General features: G+C 46.8%; 3 protein-coding genes and 1 long non-coding RNA gene across 7 annotated transcripts in view; 2 read left to right on the forward strand and 2 right to left on the reverse strand.

The window, feature by feature from the left end:
- Nucleotides 1–36: 36 nt before the first annotated feature.
- Nucleotides 37–4,313, forward strand: lin7a (lin-7 homolog A (C. elegans)). 3 transcript variants are annotated; one of them, XM_019893703.1, is made up of 6 exons: nucleotides 37–182; nucleotides 2,140–2,258; nucleotides 2,345–2,416; nucleotides 2,723–2,932; nucleotides 3,173–3,388; nucleotides 3,577–4,313. In XM_019893703.1, exons 1-5 carry the CDS (start codon nucleotides 143–145, stop codon nucleotides 3,386–3,388), a joined length of 657 nt encoding a protein of 218 aa, XP_019749262.1. In that variant the 5' UTR covers nucleotides 37–142; the 3' UTR covers nucleotides 3,577–4,313. The 3 variants fall into 3 exon arrangements, with proteins under 3 accessions (XP_019749262.1, XP_019749260.1, XP_019749261.1); XM_019893701.1 differs by having other exon boundaries at nucleotides 3,173–3,384; nucleotides 3,532–4,313; XM_019893702.1 differs by having other exon boundaries at nucleotides 38–182; nucleotides 3,532–4,313.
- A 600-nt stretch (nucleotides 4,314–4,913) lies between these two features.
- The window catches only part of LOC109530139 (uncharacterized), a 20,933-nt gene continuing 5,347 nt past the window's right edge, over nucleotides 4,914–20,499 (forward strand). Inside the window, exons 1-4 of one of the 2 annotated variants that reach the window (XR_002170959.1) lie at nucleotides 4,914–4,989; nucleotides 5,797–5,942; nucleotides 14,489–14,661; nucleotides 14,857–14,926. This is a non-coding gene — a long non-coding RNA (uncharacterized LOC109530139). Of the gene's footprint in view, nucleotides 4,990–5,446; nucleotides 5,943–14,488; nucleotides 14,662–14,856; nucleotides 14,927–20,499 lie in introns of those variants that run through there. The other variant, XR_002170958.1, reaches the window with a different exon arrangement.
- On the reverse strand, nucleotides 5,447–8,522 carry myf5 (myogenic factor 5). The gene is made up of 4 exons (XM_019893697.1): nucleotides 8,044–8,522; nucleotides 6,957–7,023; nucleotides 6,708–6,879; nucleotides 5,447–6,598 (listed from the first exon to the last, which is right to left on the reverse strand). The coding sequence occupies exons 1-4, from the start codon at nucleotides 8,461–8,463 to the stop codon at nucleotides 6,541–6,543; spliced, it is 717 nt and encodes a 238-aa protein (XP_019749256.1). The 5' UTR covers nucleotides 8,464–8,522; the 3' UTR covers nucleotides 5,447–6,540.
- Nucleotides 10,473–12,583, reverse strand: myf6 (myogenic factor 6). Its single transcript, XM_019893692.1, has 3 exons — nucleotides 12,026–12,583; nucleotides 10,945–11,038; nucleotides 10,473–10,858 (listed from the first exon to the last, which is right to left on the reverse strand). Exons 1-3 carry the CDS (start codon nucleotides 12,581–12,583, stop codon nucleotides 10,752–10,754), a joined length of 759 nt encoding a protein of 252 aa, XP_019749251.1. The 3' UTR covers nucleotides 10,473–10,751.

Raw genomic sequence — 20,499 nt, forward strand, 5'->3', positions numbered from 1 at the left:
GTGTGTGTGTGCGTGTGTGTGTGTGTGTGTGTGTGTGTGTGTGAGAGAGAGAGAGCTGCTGCAGCCTGCTTTCCTGCCTGCCTCCATCCAGCGCTCGCTCTCCGGCTCGGCTCCTCCACTCCACCTTTTCCGTCCTCCAGCCATGGCGACGGTGCTCCAACAGCCGCTCACTCTGGATCGAGGTGAGGAGCTTGTTCCTCGTCGACGCGACCACCTCTCAGCGTCATGTCATTTTGATGCGACGGATCGCGGTGCCGTTGCGATCTGTACGCCAACAACGTCGTGATTCCGACGCTCCATCCAAATGTTGTATTCACGTGCTGGCATGCACGATGGTGCGTTCACGTGCTTTTACGCGACGACGCTTATTATTATGACGGTGGCGCCGTCGTTGCTATGATTAATCGTGTATATTTTGTAACGTGCGCGAGCGTATGCCAGTCAGGCATGCGCGTGTGTGCTTTTACTTTAATACGCTTGATATTGATTAGTGTTACATTTTGCAAAGTGTTCTTGTGTGCTGCACTGTTAGCAGTGCCTAATAATTTGAATAGCGATATTCGGAATAGCTGTCAATACGATATTGATGCCAATAAATAATAAACATGCTGTTGATTTGCTGGCACTGAAATTAATCATCGGGGATTAATTATTATGTAGCTCTTTTGCTTAGGTTTTTTTTTTTTAAATAGCGCCTCAAAAAAGACGCTCACTCAAATATGATGTTGGCGGAAAGAAGATACCGCGGCTATTCCGCGCACCAATCCCGACAGACATGGGCTATAAATATATTTATGATTCCTCTTTCTCATTTTGCAATACGTCAATCACGTGGGAGAAGTTGCCGCTGCGTGATGAATGCTTTCGTTCGGGTTTCGACATGTTTGAGAAAACACTCCTGAATAGTTTACATCATGTGGTGCGCCGGGAATTGCCAACGCAATGAGTGAGCACGGGGATCTGTGTTGCACCTGTGGGTGGTGCGCACGATATGTCATTTTTAACTCAATAGCTCAATAATAAAACTTGTACGATTGAGCATGATGCCTTTATTGGCAATAAACAGGCGATCCTCCTGCACACCCCCTTCAACATCTTGAGATGCCCCCCCCGCCCCCCCGCACATGTGTCCACACCCTGAAGAATGTCAGTTTGTCACTAATAAAGGCATCAGGTTTAATCATACAAGCATTATTATTGATTGATTTCCTGCGCACTCCCATCAAATATCAGTTTATAACTAATAAAGGCAAGTTAAATCATGCTAGTATTGTTCTATTTGGAGTTTTAAAAAGGACCTTTCTTGCACAACCCTCGAGTTTTGGCCAGGCGCTGTGTAGCAGCAGTAAGCGGATGTGGTCCCGGGTCCACCATGGCGCTTCCTGTTATAGTTCTGAAGGAAATGATTTTCCCAATGATGTCATGGGTTTGAGGCGGTCCTCTGGGGTCTTTCCTCACCCTCTGGCTGCTTTGTGTGCTGGCGCCGTCCATGTTTCGTGCCTCTCACATCCGCCGCAATGACCCACTTGTACATAATAGCGAGTGGACTGCAATTACACTGTCATGTTTTCTCCCTGGCCCCAAACTCTCATGCCGCCAAAAAAGAAGAGGAACAGCACTGTGCGAAGAATCAATTAATCAAGCCTATGGAGGCGTCGCCCTGAAAATCGGCCTCTGCTGGATGCGACCGAATTGTGTTGAGGAAAACACAATGGACACTCACTCGGATTCCAGTCAAAAGAGCAAGATTAATATTGCCACAGCTGTCTGTTGAGGTGACCAACCCGTTGGGTCTGAATTAATTGGGCTGCCATCTGGTGGAGTCCATTCTCCAACACAACATCAGCCCAATTAGCCAAAGAGTTGAGCTAAAAGGGCAACATTTGCCATATTTTCTTCATGGTGACTATTCCCTCTTTGGTTCATCGTACCTTTCTAGGCACAGCTATAAAAATCTTCAGAGTCTGAAAAAAATGTCACTAATTTCAAGTGGTACAAACTGGAATCAATGCCGCAGGCAGACAAACACACAACATAATCTCATTGCTACAAACATGACAGCCATCCCACCAAATTCAATTAATCATGCCTGTCGAGGTAGGCTAGTCATGTGCCTCTCACTTTCTTTTTGCCGACCAGATGTGGCCAGGGCCATTGAGCTTCTGGAGAAGCTTCAGGAGTCAGGCGACGTTCCAGCTTACAAGCTGCAGTCGCTGAAGAAGGTGCTCCAGAGCGAGTTCTGCACCGCCATCCGCGAAGTGAGTACCCAATCACCTCCGGGTGCAGCGGTGTGCGGCGCTCGTTACCCTCGTATAACCAATCCTGGGCGCGTCTCTCTTCGCAGGTGTACCAGTACATGCATGAAACCATCACCGTCAACGGCTGCCCCGAGTACCAGGCCAGAGCCACAGCCAAGGTAAGAACAGACACCATGCAGTCGGAACTCATTCCCGCCGAGGCAGCGCGGCGCTGCCAAGTGTTTTATCTCTGCAAAAAGGGCCTCCAGTGTTTTGCAACTGCCAGATTGTTTCGTCTCGCCTCGATGAAGTCGGCTGAAGGTCGACGCGTCGCTTTTTGATTCCGTAGCAGGAAAAGATAAAAATAATCATCAGGATATGGAGACGAAGCTAATATGAGGACAAAAGGATTGGGGCACGCCTCTTAATATCGATATATATATTGAAAGATTATCACGACTAATCAGCGTCTCCTCTGGACCCAGGCCACGGTTGCCGCCTTTGCCGCCAGCGAGGGCCACTCGCACCCACGGGTGGTGGAGCTTCCGAAGACGGAGGAAGGGCTGGGCTTCAATGTGATGGGCGGCAAGGAGCAGAACTCGCCCATCTACATCTCACGCATCATTCCCGGTGGGGTGGCCGAGCGCCACGGCAGTCTTAAGCGAGGCGACCAGCTCTTGTCCGTCAACGGGGTGGTGCGTATCATCGAGAAAAGTACACACAAAGCGTAAGATGAAGTACTGATAAAAGTACAAAACAGGAAGCCTGCCATTTTGGATTCAAGAGAGCCATTTAGTGGTTGATTCCAGGGATCTGTGCCCTGCCCCATGTTTTTTTTTTTTTTTTTTTTTAATTGAAACCTCATTTCCAAAACCAAGTTTGACCTAGCAACATGACACAAAATAATTCCTCATCTCGTTTTGGGCTGTTTGCAGAGCGTGGAGGGCGAGCACCATGAGAAGGCAGTGGAGCTGCTAAAGGCGGCCAAGGACAGCGTCAAGCTGGTGGTGCGCTACACGCCCAAGGTGTTGGAGGAGATGGAAGCGCGCTTTGAGAAGCTGCGCACCGCCCGCCGCCGCCAGCAGCAGCAGCTGCTCATGCAGCAGCAGCAGCAGCACAACATGTCCACTCAGCAGAATCACACGTCGTAGGTGAGGCGCTTCATGGCTATGGCAGGGTGGGGAGCTTGGGGTAAAAAAAAAAAAAAGGCTCATTTTGGTCAGAGTTCCAAAGTTGGATGACCTGCCAAACAACAGACAACTGCTCTCAGCTTGTTCTCGTCATTGTCTGTCAGGTTGTTCCAGAAGAAGAAAAAGTAAGGCCAATGCGATGTCTGCAGGATCTCTTGGAGATGCCGACCAATCTGAAGTTCTTGGAGTTAGCACGACTCTTGCATCAATCCTGGCGTTCCTGAGCTGAAAAACAACGCAAGCGTTTTGTCCCAAATTTGGTGCTTGGGGGGAAAAAAAGGAACTTTTTTTAACCTTTTGTCTTCTCTTTACTGTCTTTCCATTGTTTTTTCCCCCATCATGCCTCAGTCCTGAAAGTGCTTGTTTTTGAACATTGTTTTTGAGACAAAAAAAAAAGTTTTTAATGGTAGCAAAAGACTCGTTTTGTATTCGGTAGCTTTAGCAATAAACACAACCAGACAAATGTCAATGAAATCTATTATTTGGATTAGGAATTTGTACTCATCGATGAATAATGTTCTAAAAATAAGAGTAAAATATAAATGTATTTCCTATTTTCTCACAAATGTATTTGATTTTTGAATCCTTTGTCATAATTTCCTCTCCCCCTTGTTTTGGTGCAATAATTCTCTATTAGACGAGCAGAATGTCAGCTTCTTCCAACCCAAATACACCAGATTTATCTTTATTTGTCATAGTTAATTTATATTAACGATCAGAGTTTTATTGTTCCCTTTGTGAACATTTTGAAAGATTATTATGGAAGATCTTTACATTGTGCAGATGATGTGGATGGTGGTATTTTGACAATCATTGCTGGTGAAAATGTGGAATGTTTCTTTCCTCGGATACAATAATCCAGTGTTCCTTCTTTCTTCTTCAAACATTTCATTTTGTTTGTATGTGTGTGTGTGCGTGTGTGTGTGTGTGTGTGTGTCTGTGTGTGTGTGTGTGTGTGTGTGTGTGTGTGTGTGTGTGTGTGTGCGTGTGTGTGTGTGTATATGTGTGTGTGTGTGTGTGTGTTTATATTTTCTTTCCTTACTATTTTGTCTTCTAGTCATCCCAGACCGACCAAAAAAACCCCACAAGAATATACACTTTATCCTCACATTTTATAATATTCATGACTGATCACTTCATTTCAAGTGTAACACGTGACACACTGCCATATTTGTACCAGTGATGATAATAATAATAAACATGATACATTTTTGACGTCGCATCGCATTGTTTTCTATCTTGGAATCATTTAAATAAATTAAAAAAAAGACATTGTTGATATGGAATTGTTCTAAATACTATATTTGTATCAATAAATATGTTCTTGTGTACAGTGAACAGAGTGCCCTTGTTTTCACTTTATTTTCCTCACGAGATGAATATAGGATCTATCTATCTATCTATCTATCTATCTATCTATCTATCTATCTATCTATCTATCTATCTATCTATCTATCTATCTATGCTCCCTGCCGCAAGGGGGCAGCAGACTAGCATTAATAGCCAAGGACGCACTAAAATAACTTCCGTCTCATGACCGGATCTCGAAGTCGGCGTGACAGGTAATGTCAATTATTCTCACTAATTGTCCGTTGACACGAAAAAAACTACCTGGTTGGCAATGTTTGGCGTGTGTGTTGAAACAACAACAGCACTATATTAAGTTTATGGCTATTTAACGTGTTAAAGTTAAATGAGCCTCAAAGAACCATCGTGGGACTAAGCTAATATCCTGATCATTCTCATTAGTTTTGAATGGGCGAGTTAAGTGGCATTTCCAATGTGATGTCACGATGGGGGAAAACGCTTCTCTCAAAAAAAAAAAATCGAATGTTTTTAAAGTTAAAGTAAAATACTAAATAGATTAATGTCAGGTAAAGTTTTTTTATTTGGTGTTCGAGTTCTGAGTCAAGTAACGGAAGTAGAAAGAATGATGGCAATGAAACAGCTCCGCCCAGTGGCATAACGCGTTACTACAGTCAAGGGCTGCGTACTCGTTAAGAAAGTAAGAAGGAAAAATGACTCAACTCAGCTTTATTTTTTTCGCGCTTTCACAACAGTTGAAGCTGTAGCAAAGCACTTTTGAGAAAACATGACTTAAAAAGTTTACAATAGTCCCAATTTACACATACATTTAAAACATTATAGCTAATTCAGAAAGACAAATAATTGGTTTGTTGATGTATTGGAAATATTAAAAAAGGTAGGTGTTGAAGCACTTTGAATTGCATTTTTATGCCTATGATCAGCATGGTATCGACATAGTTTAATTGAATGAATTATCTAAACGAAACCTAACAAAACCTACAATGGTAATGCAAATTTTTCTAAAACGGCATGTCATACTAATCCTGGTTTGTTCGACACAGGCCTGGCCATTCCCGAGCATGACGCGTCTCATGGAAAAATGTCATGGGTGACATTTAGTGTTGCATGCAAAGTTAGGGAGGTCAGTGGACCTCAAGCCGCCACCTGGAATGCCTGCTATGCCTGCCGTTGTCTCTCTGCTGCATTGGTGAGTGCCGCAAACAAAGCCATCAAGTGCAAATGAATGTCACAATATACCATAAATTTCATTTTCATTCATTACAATAATGCTGAAAACATGTAGAAAAAAATAGACACATGATATTACTTTGTTAAGTTGTTCCACGTGTTTCAACTTTTAGCGGAGTGCTGCACTGTTAGCACGTCATTTGAAAAGTAAGTGAAATAATTTGCTTTTTGCAAATTGTCATTGGTCGCTCTTTGTCATTTTTCTTTAAAAAAAAAAAAAAAAAAAAAGTGACTATTTCACCCACTGTTTAGCAATACTATGAGTCCAAGCCACATCAAGTACTGTAGTATGTTTTTGAGCAAGTCAATGTTATTTGGTGGTTGCCTATTTTTTTCACCTCAGGGTGACACCCTTGAAGTCGTGATTCCCTTTCACACAAAGCCCCCGCCCCAATCCGACAAAACGTGCTATTAAAGGCCATTTGCTCTCGACTGTGGATGTGTTGATGAAATCATCAAGGGTGTTGGTGATGACTCACATTTGGTTGGAAAGAACAAATAAGTACACTCGGTTGGTCCCTCACCAATTCCTCTCACGCACCCCCCCGAACCTCCCTTCACCATTCCTGTTGGTAACACTTGCTTAGATTTTTGACACCAACCACACCAAATTCCCTGGTACAAAAGAAAACATTTAATAAGTGTGTCAATAAATGAGCATTTACATTTCATATTTACAATTTGATCGCGCACTGTACAAAGAAACAACTGCCGAGTTCCTCACAGGACGTGGTAGACGGGGCTACCCGGCGTACACGGCTGCGTGTCGGCCAAGTTGGTGGGCGACGGGACAGCCTGGCTGGCCCGGCGACCGAATTGGGGCATTGACAGCCGGTCCACGATGCTGGAAAGGCACTGCAGGCTGGACGCACCCGCCGGCTTGTCCGACAGACTCTCTGCAGGGAGATTATTGTTGTTATTCACCGGGATAATGGAGGGAGTGGGGGGCGGCTGAGTGTGAGAGAGCTCTTACCGTTCTTAGCATAGGAATAAGCGCTGCTGTAGTTGAGCTGCTGCCACACTGGACTGTTGCTGTCCGGCTGAAAGGAGGAAAAAAAACCAAGCAGAATACATAAATATTTCTGCCCTTCCTGAGTTTGTGGACAGCCTAATAAATCCTGTGCTGGTAGGGTCGGGGGGGTGCGCCTTGAAGCCTAAAGCGGGACAGCGAGGTCTCCTTCCTTTCCTTCCCCAGCGTGGCCAATTGATTGAGTCCGTGCGAGCCACAGCAGCTTGTGCGAGATGACACTTTCTCCTTGTAAATCTGCGCCCGTCGTGGCAGAGGTACGCCAGGCGGTCGGAATGCTCTCATTTTTTTTCCTCGACCTCTGTAAAATGGATTTTTAGCACCAGTGGGAAAGTCACCGCGAAAGGCGTACGGAGCAGCTAATGGTGGATGTTTGTGTCTCAGGGTGACATATGTGTGTATTCCTAAACTTCAACAAGTTTGTAGAACTACGGCGGTGGGAAACTCAATGGCGACGGGGTGCGCAAATTGTGGGCGTCTATCTAGCTCTAAAACCCGGAAAGAATTTCTCGAACTTCTTAAACTAGAAATTCTTAAAGGAGAAATATTAGGGTTGGCGGGAAAGTGAGGACGCGTAGTGGGAGTTTGACATGCGGGGGATCATGGGGTGCCGTAATTGAGGGGCAAGGGCCAGACAGGGTACAAATGGTAAATCTGACTTTTCATCCTTTGGAGATTTTTTTTTTTGCCCTAGCTTGGCAGGGTGGCTTTTTAGGGCTGGTGGAGAAGTGAACGCAAAAGACATTCTCAAGTGTTTCACCTGGTGGGCTATGGGGGGGGCATTAAGTGAGATGCGGGGATTAGGATGAGTTCCCAATTGGAAATCTAGCTTTTTGTGACCGGGAATCAGTTTCTAAAACGGACATTTGTTTCTTGAGCGGTGTTCCTGGCGCATCCGTCGGGTGGCGGGGGGACACGGGGGGGACACTCCCTTATTAGTTTCACAGTTATTCCAAATTGGAAATCCTAGCTTGGGAAAATGGTGTCTACTGTCGATAGGCGTTTGTGTGTCGGGGGTGCGCGGGGGTCTCACCATGCTGTCGGAGCAGCTGGACAAAGGGCTGGCGGGTTCGGAGCCGCTGTAGTAGTGGTCCACCTGCTCCCGGAGGAGCTCCTGGAGACTCTCGATGTACTGGATGGCGTTCCGCAGGATCTCCACCTTGGGCAGGCGTTGGCTGGGGTTGGCCGAGGTGCAGCGGCGCAGGGCCTCGAAGGCGTGGTTGACTTTCTTGAGGCGGCGGCGCTCTCGCATGGTGGCGGCGCGCCGGCGGTCCACGAAGCTAGACTTGCGCTTGCAGGCCTTGCAGGCCCACTGGAGGCAGTGGCCCGGCTGGTGCGGGGGCGCGCCCGGTGCCCGCACGTGCTCGTCTTCGTCCGAGTCGTCCTCGGCCAGGTGGAGGGCGTCCGGCGACGGGGCGGTGTAGTAGAGCTGCGACGTGGAGAAGACGTCCATGCTTATGGGAGCGGAGGCCACCTCTGAGGGATGTGAGGGGTCCGCTGCCCACGGGCCCCCCTTTTATGCCCCGGGGCCAGATCTAATTACCGCGGCCCACTGGCCCTGCCCTATCCCTCCTCGCACCAATGCCCTGCCTGCTGACATTCCCACATCTGCCCTTGCTGATCTTTTCCCACTCGGACCCCCTCGCGAGTCTGCCCCTGTTCCTCAAGACACGCTTTAGCAACTGCCAATTTGACTTTGGGAAAATCAAAAATGCGCAGCCGAATTAATTGCTCGATGCGGCGCTGGCAGAGACACATGAACAAGGAGAGATTATTTCGTCAGGCCATTCGCATAATTGTTCGTACCATTTATATTGAGGTGCAAGAATTCATTGATTCATGGACAACATGGTCACATGAATCAACAACTATTTTGATCATCGATATATCGTTTAGAGGCCAGACATCCGGTTTCAGACTGTCAACAGTAAATAGTGTGAGCTTCCAGAGCAAAGCAGGATGAGTCCCCCCCCCGCCCCCGGCAAAAAAAACACTATTTGGTCAATGTGTGAATGCCAAATTGCAAGTACGCTATTGTACGACAAAGTGCCGACCGAATAGCTTTTATTTTGGGGAAAAACACAATCAACTGTGAACTCATTCTTTTTTTTTTCAAGCGAAAGTGGGTGCCTAAAGTCACGAGACCTCAACGTTCCGTAGACGTCGGTGGCACTTGTGAGCGCCACTGGCCGCAGCTGCGAGGCAAAGGTGTCCCATTTCAAGCAAACACCTCGAAGGCGTTGGCGCCAACCTTCATTCCGCTCGCCACACTTTTTCCCACTTCCACTTGCGCTTCTTTGGCCAAACTTGAGCCGTGAAAGCTCATTGACGTCACACAGATGGCCCGGCGGCGCTTCCAAATGCGCCTTGCCGTCATTTCTTACACTTGCAAAGCTAATCTTCCGAGTCGCCGACAAAACTGTGCGCATTTACTCTGATTTGGATCCAATAATTGCAATTTTATGTCGTTAGTTCACTTGATATTTAGACTTTGCGTCATGAAGCTTGCAGGGCAGAAAAGTCTCATTGGAGCTATGATTGTTGTTGTTGTTTTTACAACTCTTAAGGTTTAACATTTTCAGGATTTTGGAAAAATAACATAAAAATGTGAACAATAATTTCCCTTCGCAAAAAAGGAAGACATGAGCTCGCTCTCGATCTTGACGACCACACCAATATATTTGGTCGTGACCACTTGACGTGTATGATGATCAAAATTTTAGCTTAGCTTGATATTGTCTTTTCAAGGGATCACATGTGCAATGGAAGTACAGTACATGCCACATATGTGACACTTCTCATGCAATGCTGAGTTTCTGTGATTTCGTCTCTTTTGAATATGTCCTACATTCCGTCAGCATGGAGTTGACGGAATGTAGGATGTAAGTTTTTCTTCGAAATTGTGTCGGATCACCAAAAAAGAGCGCCAGCGAGGGTTTCATGTTGTGCCGTCAACGGTCGCGCGGCGACAATGCGGCGATTTCTCACAACGTGTCAAAGCGTTTGTCTCGCCTCTCTGGGAACTTTGCGCACCTAAAACAACACAGCGACACCCCCGAATTACTCCCGCACAGCTGACAAACACATCGGCGGCGATCAAACCCGCGTCGCGGCTTGAGAAGGAGAGAAGGGCAAAGCCTCAAATGACACCCAAAAGCTGATTTTTTTTTTCTTTTTTTTTGCTAAATTGGTGATCCTGAGCTGAAACTTCATTGGGGAAAACCCCACATTTGGTGGCCCTCACGTTTTGTCTCTTGACTCCGTTTTCCGAATGTATTCGTGTTAACGTTCAGAGGAACTTTCCCAAAGCCGATGAGCAGATGATAAAGCACGAAGGGAGGTGCGGCGTGTCAAGTCATGAGCGGGTGAGCAAAGTGGGTGAAATTGAGGTCCGGTGGGTGGAACGGAGGGGAGGGAGGGGGTCGGGGGGTGCAGAACACCATAAAAAAAAATCACATCGCTGTTGGTGCTATCGGGTTTCTTGTGTCTGCTTCGTGCTCAAAACAGCTCACGCACTAAACACTTCTTGTATAGGAGCCCATTCGATGCGGTCATTCAAAAACAACCCCATTTCTCGAGCTGTTTCCAAAAGAAGCCGTTTATTTTTATGTATAAATTATTAAATAGTACAACAGCTTCCTTTGTTTGTCCTCACTCGATTATAAAATAAATACATACATCTGAATTCTGACAGTTATAAAATATGTACACCAAGATAAAGATGGGAGGAACTCTGGGAAATTATTTTTCCGAAGCGGCATTGTCGCCGCCGCCGCCGCCGCTGCTGATGCTGTCCACGATAGACGACAGACGCAGAAGGCTGCAGGACGCCGAAGACTCGCTGGACCCTGAACGGAAAAAAAAAAAAAAAAAAAAGTAAAAAAATTGACATTTAATTGCGGGAAAAATGGTTTAATGTTTGGCGGCACTTTACCCTCCCTCGGGATCACCGATCCAGCACTGGAATGGTCGGCCGCGTTGGTCCAGGTCTCGCAGGACTTTTTCCAATGGTTTCCAGGAGCAATCGCCTGGAGACACGACCCCGTGTTTTTAATCATGGAAGTGTCGCTCTGTAAATATCGCAATGATCATGCGTGACATACGACCACAAAGCAAACATGTGCTGACGATTTCCAGTAAGCCCGTTGTCCGCCAACTTCATAACAGGCAAAGTAATGCTAACGCCATTGTTATCGCTAGCCTCTTTTTGGGAGCGTTTTGCAGCAAAATCTTGAGAAACGCGGTTTGGGATGGAGCTCAAACTAGCTAGTACGTTGGCTAGCATCCCGGCGCTTTGGAGTCAATAGCTTTTCCTGGTCAAACTGCACAACTGTCATAGTACTGTATTCTACCACTGATCACTTGAGCTCTGCTTGATACTTTGCGCTTTGTATCACAGCTGTCATTGGGTGGCAGGACTGCACGATGGTACCCTTACATTACGGAAAGTCTATGCATCCTTATTTGTCAGGTACCTGTTTATCGTAGTTGCTTGTTATTGATAATATGGGTGTAGCCTGGACTACCCGAGACAAATTCCTTTTGTGTTCTACATACTTGGCCAATGAAGATGATTCTGATTTTCTTTCTGCTGTATTTTTATTTCTTTATTCATCCTAAGCGGATTCATGTGTCAATTGAAAGTTAGCCATTGATGCTTGAGCACTCTGGCTCTCTGGGAATTCCTTCTTTCTCAGACCTTCAAGTTTAAGTCACGTTGCTTTACACTTTTCCTTGTCACACTTTTGGTCAGTTTCGATCTTTCCGCTGTGTTCTTATCCCAGCCGTCATCCAAAGCAGACTCGTGTAAATTGTTAGCTCGCCATTCAGGCTAGACTACTGGGTGTTTTCTCAATAGGACCTTCAATTTTAAGTCGTGTTGCGGTCCACGTTCCCAAGTTGGATATCTTCTCAGTTTAGGTCAGTTTCCTGACCTTCATTATGATAGCGTTGGTCATCAAAAGCGGATTCACGCGTTACCGCGGTTGAAAGTCTCGTCGGCCTGGTCCACTTACAGTGTCTTGTTTAGCAGAGTGGTCCTGTTCGTCCAGGCTGTGCAGTAGCTCCTGCAGCCTCTCAATGTAGCTGATGGCGCTGCGCAAGATCTCCACCTTGGGCAGCCTCTGGTTGGGGTTGGCCACCGTCTTCCTCTTGAGCGCGTCGAAAGCCTCGTTGATCTTCTTGAGGCGCCGCCGCTCGCGTAGCGTGGCGGCCTTCCGGCGGTCGGTGGGCGCCGACTTCCTCTTGCATACCTTGCAGGCCCACATCAGGCACTGACCCTCGCAGTGGGCGCGGAGGCCGGGCGGCGCCAGGACGTGCTCCTCACCGCTGCTGTCCTCGCCCGTCTCAGATGCCGCCCGCTCCCGGCCGGGCGACGGCGGGCTGTCGTCGTCCTCGGCGGCTGCGGGGTGGTAGAGCGGTGACACGCCCGCCATGTCCAAGTGCTGCAACGCACCATGGTCACTGTCGTCCAAGTAGCGCAAATCGTTGAAGAGGTACGCGTTGGTCTCGAAAAGGTCCATCATATTGTGGCGACGTGGCGTATGCTCGATCAAGCGCGACTGCTGTGGCATTTAAATAGCCGCAACACTCGGCACCCACCAGGCTTATATATAGAATGTGAAACCCTATCCTGGGCTTTGGCCACTACCATCTTTTTTTTTTTTTTTAAACACACACTGCGTGGGGAATACACACACTATACTAATGTCACCTCACATTTCACAACAGGTGCCGGCAAACAGTGAATATTCTCAATATACTCACAACTATGAAACTACAGCTGTACCTAAATTTACCAACGCCGGCCCACCATTGAGTTGAATGTGACCAAAAACAACAACAACAACTAAAAAATATCCAATAATTATTGAAAACCAAGGTTGAGTAACAGTCATGACTGCTATGCTAGGTGTTTTTCACAGTTGGTGCAACTCCAAGGCGAGCATAAGCAAAAAACACCTGATCGAATCTGATGAATCATTTTATACAGTCAACGTTTAGTCCGATGTTATTGCATGATGTTAGACTTTGTTAAAACGGTGTTAAAGTTATGCATCCCCCAAAAAGTTGGGAGGTGGTGGTCTGGCCCCACTTGCAGGTCCACAATTGGAAACTTCATCGCGGCAATGTGGTGGATTCCTATTTTTACCCAACCGCATGACCTTGTGTGATGGGACGTCCTAGCTTGAACTAGCATTAGCCACTAGCCGGCTAGCATAGCTATACTGTGTCTTGCCTGTAAAAAAAAAAAAAAAAAAAAAAAGATGGACACTTGGCAAATGGACGTCCCTCTCATAAACACAACAAGAGGCATTCAAGCAAAAATGAGCGTGATGGGACGCCGTCGCGTTTCACGGTGGGGGCGTGCCGGTCACTAGACCTGCGAATGAACACGAACTGTCCACTGATTCGCACTAGTGACAAAGGGAGTGCTGATTGGCGCATAAATTCAAGCTGTATGAAATATGTTAAAATCATGCAAGCAAGAATCTTGAATCTGGCCCACCAACAGTCGTGTGATACTTGATGCATTTTGTCAAAGAAAAAAATAAATAGTGCTTCCCTAAAATTGGTCTGTATTTTAATTCATTTTTGCATTCGAGTAATATGTAAAAAAAAACAAAAAAAAAACAAATCTTAAACCATTTTACATATATATCTGACACTGACATAATTTATTCATTAATTATGTCATTGATTTACTGCGAAGAAAATTAAAAATGTGAAAGTCAACCATTTTACATACACCCATCGGTCTGTTTTCTGAAATTTTGCCGGTCCTCCGTTGCTGGCGGTGCTAATGTTAGCTCCAAGCTGACGTGTAATAAAGGACACCCATTTCAGGAAACTTGATGAATACTTGAGCTTGAGATGCATTTTTAACATAAAAGGATTGTTTCTGTCCCGTTCCTTTTGTGGCCCCCGATTGTGTCTTCTCGCCAGCGGGCTACTGTGCCGTAAATCCAGGATTCGCCTCAGGGGGAGTTGAGGGGTGCTTGGGGGTTCTGGGGGTGAAGCTTCAGCTGTCAGGGAGAATCATGACATATCCTGGGCGCAAAGTCAAGCAGGCCTCTCGGAGCGTAAATCTGTCCCACAGACCCCAAAAAGTAATCAGAGATCACAATTTTGATGTTCAAAATCGTTCATGTAACGTACGGAGTGTTACCTTTTTATTTTTTTGGCTTTGAAGTCAAACATGAAACTACTGTATAACGTAATGCAAGCATAGACAAGAATGATGCCCGTCAACGATATACCTAGTCTACCAATGATCATCATATGAATAAAATCAATAAAGTGAGACAAATCTTTTAACAGGATCATAGCATACATTGCATAGCAGAACTAAAGTCTAGAAAAACACACAAACCCTGAAAGTAAGTGTGTGTGTGTGTGTGTGTGTGTGTGTGTGTGTGTGTGTGTGTGTGTGTGTGTGTGTGTGTGTGTGTGTGTGTGTGTGTGTGTCGTCCTTCCAGGTGGGAGGCACTTAGCGGCAGTGCTGACATGGATGCTCGGCAGCAGACTTGTTAATGAACGTGAACTTTGGGAACCCCCCCTCCTGTGCCCTCAGCCCTCCCGCCTGCTTTCCCTTCCCGACAGGGCGTCCATCTCCGAGCGGGGTCGCACCGTGACGGACGCCACCGCGCATGTAAGACGGCTGCACACCTGGGAAATGGATTAGCCAATCTGGTGTTGCACTGATTCACATTGTAAAAAAGGGGCCGCTGGGGGAAAAGTGGACTCATCTCAATAAAGACAGCAAGTTTTAAGCAACAATAAAGGAGACGCGTTTATAACCCACAGAATGAAGATCTTTTGTGACATATAGCTTTCTTGTCTGTAGGAATTGCCTTGAATGATCTCTTCATTCATCCGGATGTGCACCGGGACCTCAGCGGGGACTGGAAATAATTGTAAGTACGAGGACTTGACACTCACTGGCCACAACACCTTTCTACCCCCTACGTGAGGTGTCTCTTTCTAAGAGTTGTGCAAAGTCAAGCCATCAATGCACAAACCAATGCGGAGTTCAATTTAGGCGTGTTACTGCTTTGACATCAATTTCAAACATTTGAGGCAACTTCGATATATTATTTTGATTTAACTAGCGTTTACCTAAATGGGTCTGGGAGGACTGAAAGTTGTGAAAAATGGTGTGCCGGGTTATCATCCTTTGCTGCCTGATCCGTTTAGGCATGTGCGGGATGTAACATCCCTAAATGGGCTTGGTGAGACTGAATTTGTAACAAACAATCAAAAAAGTTCGATTTGGTGTTTTGATTTCACTTGTACCAGAGCGGCGGCGAAAGAGAGCCAAAACAAAACCTAGAGCGACCACCCCCGCCCACTCCCTTGAGCTAAGCTAACAGACGGCTCCTCTCACTCTCGGCCCGAGATGGCGGCCGACGGGGCGGGCTTGGATTTCAAAGGCGGCCGGGTAGGGAGGCCCCCGATTGCATCTCGGGGCTCAAAGGGGGGTGCGCTTCAAAGTGCTAGCGGCTGAAGTTTGTCAATTAGCGGTGAGGAGGAGCCGGCCTTAACGCGAGCCGCTAACTCTGCGTGAACTGGCGGCGTTGGCGTTATGACTCAATAGCGTCGTCCCCACCGATGGATGGCGGGGCTAATTAACCGCGGGACGGCAGCTGCTGGTCCTTTTTTGCCGGGCCGCCCTCGTAATCAAGGCGGTGTTTGGCCATTCGCCTGTCAGTGAGCCGCGCTCCCGTCCTGATTGATTCTGTCTTCATTTGGGAAAGTGACGGATTAGTACCCTAAGACACCCCCACCCCCAGCCAGACCGATGTGGACGATAGGCCAGTTCGTCTGGCCCCGCTGACCCTCGTCTGGAGGCACTTCCACTCCGGCAAAACCTCGACAGTGCAGCATAAAAACATTTCTGTCAGACTTGGATATCATCGGCACGGCTGAGGCTCGCTGTGATCATGACGCAGGCCGAGATGGCTGTCATCAATCCGTCGATCAGCTTGCGATCGCAGCTTCCAGGGGTGGCTGAAAACGAGACAAATGTCAGAATTTTTTTGTTTTGTTGTTGTTTTTTTTTAATGCCAGCGGCTCCAGAGAGAATCTAACAGGATATTGATGGATGTCGGCGTTGACATCATGCGGCGCGATGGCCTGCGTTTAAAACAACACGTCGCAGAGCCGCGCCACAGTGGGTAAAGAACACGGACCTTTGTCACCCGAAACCGTTGTCTGAGCCCACTGATGCTCCGTGTTGATCGTTTATGATGACCCGGCGTGACCGTCTTTAATGACGCCTTTTGGGAATGAATTTGATGACAGATTGATATCATCCCAATAATAATAACCATTCAAACAGCGGGAGGTTGTAGAATACTCTTTATTCTCGGCGCCTGAACGTCACTGGACAGAACAAGTCCAAATAAACAACTAATGCCAGCGGCTCCAGAGAGAATCTAACAGGATATTGATGGATGTCGGCGTTGACATCATGCGGCGCGATGGCCTGCGTTTAAAACAACACGTCGCAAAGCCGCGCCACAGTGGGTAAAGAACACGGACCTTTGTCACCCGAAACCGTTGTCTGAGCCCACTGATGCTCCGTGTTGATCGTTTATGATGACCCGGCGTGACCGTCTTTAATGACGCCTTTTGGGAATGAATTTGATGACAGATTGATATCATCCCAATAATAATAACCATTCAAACAGCGGGAGGTTGTAGAATACTCTTTATTCTCGGCGCCTGAACGTCACTGGACAGAACAAGTCCAAATAAACAACAACCTGCGCTGTAGCGAAGAGGAGAAAAGTACAAAGAAAGGCGAAAGCTAGCCGAGCTATTGGAACGCTTTGCCGACTCATGAGCGCCTCTTTGCAGCTGTGTGCGTGTGTGCGTGTGTGTTTTGACACGGGATTTGAATTATTTTCAACAGGTTGCTTCCCCAAAACTCATCCGGAATAACGTTACTGTCCAAACACACATTGTGTGTCGATTGTGTGCGTGTGTACTTGTGTGTGTCACTCCATTTTTTTCCCCCCCTATTTGTTCCAGAGGTGTGAAGGGCGTGCACACACACACACACACACACACACACACACACACACACACACACACACACACACACACACACACACACACACACACCTTGCATACGCACACTTAGAGCGTGCCTGGTGCCCAACATTTGAGCCAGCGTGAAGGTCGGCGCCACCTGTTTGATACAATAAAAATTCTAGTGTTACCTTCGTGGATGTTATTGGAGCTTGTGTTTCAGTGTGTGTGTGTGTGTGTGTGTGTGTGTGTGCGTGTGTGCGCGTGTGCGTGTGCAGGTGCATGCAGGGAAAAACAAAAGTCATATGGGATGCTTCACTCATTGAGAGATAACAGTAGAATTCCCGTTCCAGATTCTCAAACCTTTTTTGGGAACTGTTGTCTGAATTGAGTTCCAGAGTAATTTAAGCCTGGAATCAGGAACTTTTGGGGGAACGCTGCATGGTAGGATCACAGGAATATAGTTCCAGGTTCCTGGAATTACAGCTAGAAATGAGTCTTAATAATATTCTTTGGGGATGTTGCCGTAGCCATTGGAAGGAATCTCTTTTTTTGGTTCCAGTTGGTGGACAATGCATGGTGGCTAAAACATGAGAGTGCGTGTAAAGAGTCCCTGTGCTGCAGGAGTCTGCACTTTAATGACTTAATCCAAGTTCACTCTCCTTTTGTCCATCTTTGCCAGCCAGCGTAATCCCGGCTGGCTCGATGAGAGCCCGGAGATGACCTCACTGTTTGCTTTCACGGGGTCCCCGTGGACGCCACTGGGAATGGGGTTACGGTGGGTGTGGGGGGGGGGGTGGTCTTGAAGGGGATAGTGGCGCGTTGGAAACAAGGGTCCGCAGGGATGACGGTGGGCCGGAGCTCCTGTTACTTGCGGCTTAGTCACGCTGTGTGAAACTGATGTGCAGCAGCCACAGATCACGTTGCACAATATCAGCAAAATGTCCCGATTTTAAAAAAGAAATAGACATGACATTATACTATACACACACACACACACACAAACATGGCTCCGTCAGTTACCCACAATGCATCTGTCCACATAAATACACTTCATTCGGTCCACCTGCGCAGTACATTCTTCCATCCAGCAATCCGTTTTTGGATTGTTCATGTGTCAGTGGTTGGGCCAGAGGTGGGTAGCGAAGGCAAAAATTGTCCTCAAGTGAAAGTACTTAAGAAAAAATAGAACGGAGTCCTCCACATAACTCGTCAAGTAAGTACTCAGTTAAAAAAACAAAACAAAAAACAAACAAAAACTATTCACTCACTCCGGAATTGGTGAGTACCTTCTGATTTATTTTTTTGTTTATCCGGGAATGACAAAAATCACAAATAGGAATTTGCAAGTTCAGATATCTACCAACAGTGTCACTTTAAATACAGAATTAATGAATTCAGTCTTGATAAATGTACTTAATTCAAGCAAATTCAGCCATCGGAAAAAGTCTTCAAATAATGACCTTTGTTTACACTCATGAACCGGCAAAATTCAACCCATCTATTATTAAATGCCCAACGACATGTATATCCAAAATGAAATCCACAACATATTTTCCTTGTTTGTGGAATAAGGTTTCCTGTCGAGTGGGGTGGAGGGCCACACACGGAGATAACTGGATGCGTGGTGGGGCTCGTCCTGGCCGACATTTGGTAGGGGGAGCCGTCCTAATGCGTTGTTTCACACTGCGTGGCGTCGACGGCTCTAGGACCACTTTACCGCTCAATGACCCGCTGCTCACGGTTGGCACGGGAAAGGTGGGAGGGTGTATCGGGGGGGTGTGTGTGTGTGTGTGTGTGTGTGTGTGTGTGTGTGTGTGTGTGTGTGTGTGTGTGTGTGTGTGTGTGTGGAGCAGGGCAGGCAGGACAGGTGGGATCCCCCATACTTAATGTGGACATCCAAGAGTGAGTGTTCTGCATTTAAGATGTCATGAGAAGAAGAAATGTTGGCCTCTTTTTTTTTTTTTTTGCCTGCTAGATAGCTAAACCAAAGAATAACAAAACCTCTCCGGTGGAGGTAAAAAGTGCATTTCCTTCTCACCGTGTAAGCGCTAATCTCCATTATGGCGCCATTTAGCGTCTCTGTGCTACATAGCCGAGACATAAGGATGCAACCGGCCCACAAACAGGCAACATAAACAACGTGGCTTCATCTTGCCGTTTTTATCTACTTGCCACCCACAGTTAACACCAGTAGGGAGCTAAGCACCCCGCCCCCTCACCACCACCACCACCAAAGACAGACCACCTCCCTCCATTCCATCTCTGGCTCATCACCATGGCGCTTCCAAACACATCTTTTGCAGAGGCTTTCCATTTTCAATGGCAACATTCCTGCAACTTTCCTTTTCCTGTTATCTGTTTCCGCCTTGGCAATTTCCCAGTTTTGTGAGGCAGAATCGCACCCCGCACTCATTCAGACATTCCTTCGAGTGAGTCAGTTTGACTCATGTCTTCACGCTTCTCCCAAATGATGATCAATAGTAGGCGATGGAGTCATCCGTGAGCTCCCATTAACCCCCGTTGGCCCCGTCCCGAGCGCACGGGTCGTGGCCGCCGCACATCTTTGCTCCCAGCGTGACGCTAATGAAACGGCACGAGCCCCAGGGACGTTGCGCTTTCCCCTTGATGCCGACTCCCCGTGTGGTCGTCGGACGCTCCTGTTTGCAGAAGGCGACATGCTCACCTGCAACAACACTTGGCCAAGTGCTTGTAAACGTAGCGACGTGATTGTAAGATGCGTGTAAACACCAACGACATGGTACCCGGTGTCGTTTCTTGAAGGTAGCGCATTGGAATCGGGTTGTGGTCTTTTTCTTGTCCGCTGAGAGTCCGCATGCTGCACAGTTCGGGCCAGAATTCATGAAACATACCAACATTGGTAAATGCCTACCGAGATACTGTCAGTAAAACACATGCCAATATTGATAAACCTGATTTTCTTGAAACAATTACCGATATTGGTAAATTGCCCGTCCATATTTGGTAATCAATTGACTGATTGATAGTCATAAAATACGAACCAATATCGTAAAAAATGCCACTGTATTTTTGCCAACAAAATACCGATATTATGAATGTCAGCTCTTTATAAAGGTTGAACGATTCTTCATAAAACACATTCTGATATTTTCCTATACATGGTCAATGCATACACATTTTGCCAAAGCCCAAAAGTGAATTTGTTTTGGTATCCAGTCATATAATCCTCAGCGTGCTTCATGCTGCTCCGCATCATCTTTTGAACAAATGAGTGCCCTGAATTTATGCCTTTTGCACTTGTGGTCTTTGTCCTTCCCCAGCTGTTTGGTCTCCTGAGGTAAATTGCCATAAATCAGCCAAAGTTAATCTGCCGTGTGTGTGTGTGTGTGTGTGTGTGTGTGTGTGTGTGTGTGTGTGTGTGTGTGTGTGTGTGTGTGAGTGAGACTCTCTTTTGTGAGGTGGGGGGGGCGCT

Source organism: Hippocampus comes, unplaced genomic scaffold (genome assembly GCF_001891065.2).
Source record: "Hippocampus comes isolate QL1 unplaced genomic scaffold, H_comes_QL1_v1.1 scaffold161, whole genome shotgun sequence".
Lineage (NCBI taxonomy): Eukaryota > Metazoa > Chordata > Actinopteri > Syngnathiformes > Syngnathidae > Hippocampus > Hippocampus comes.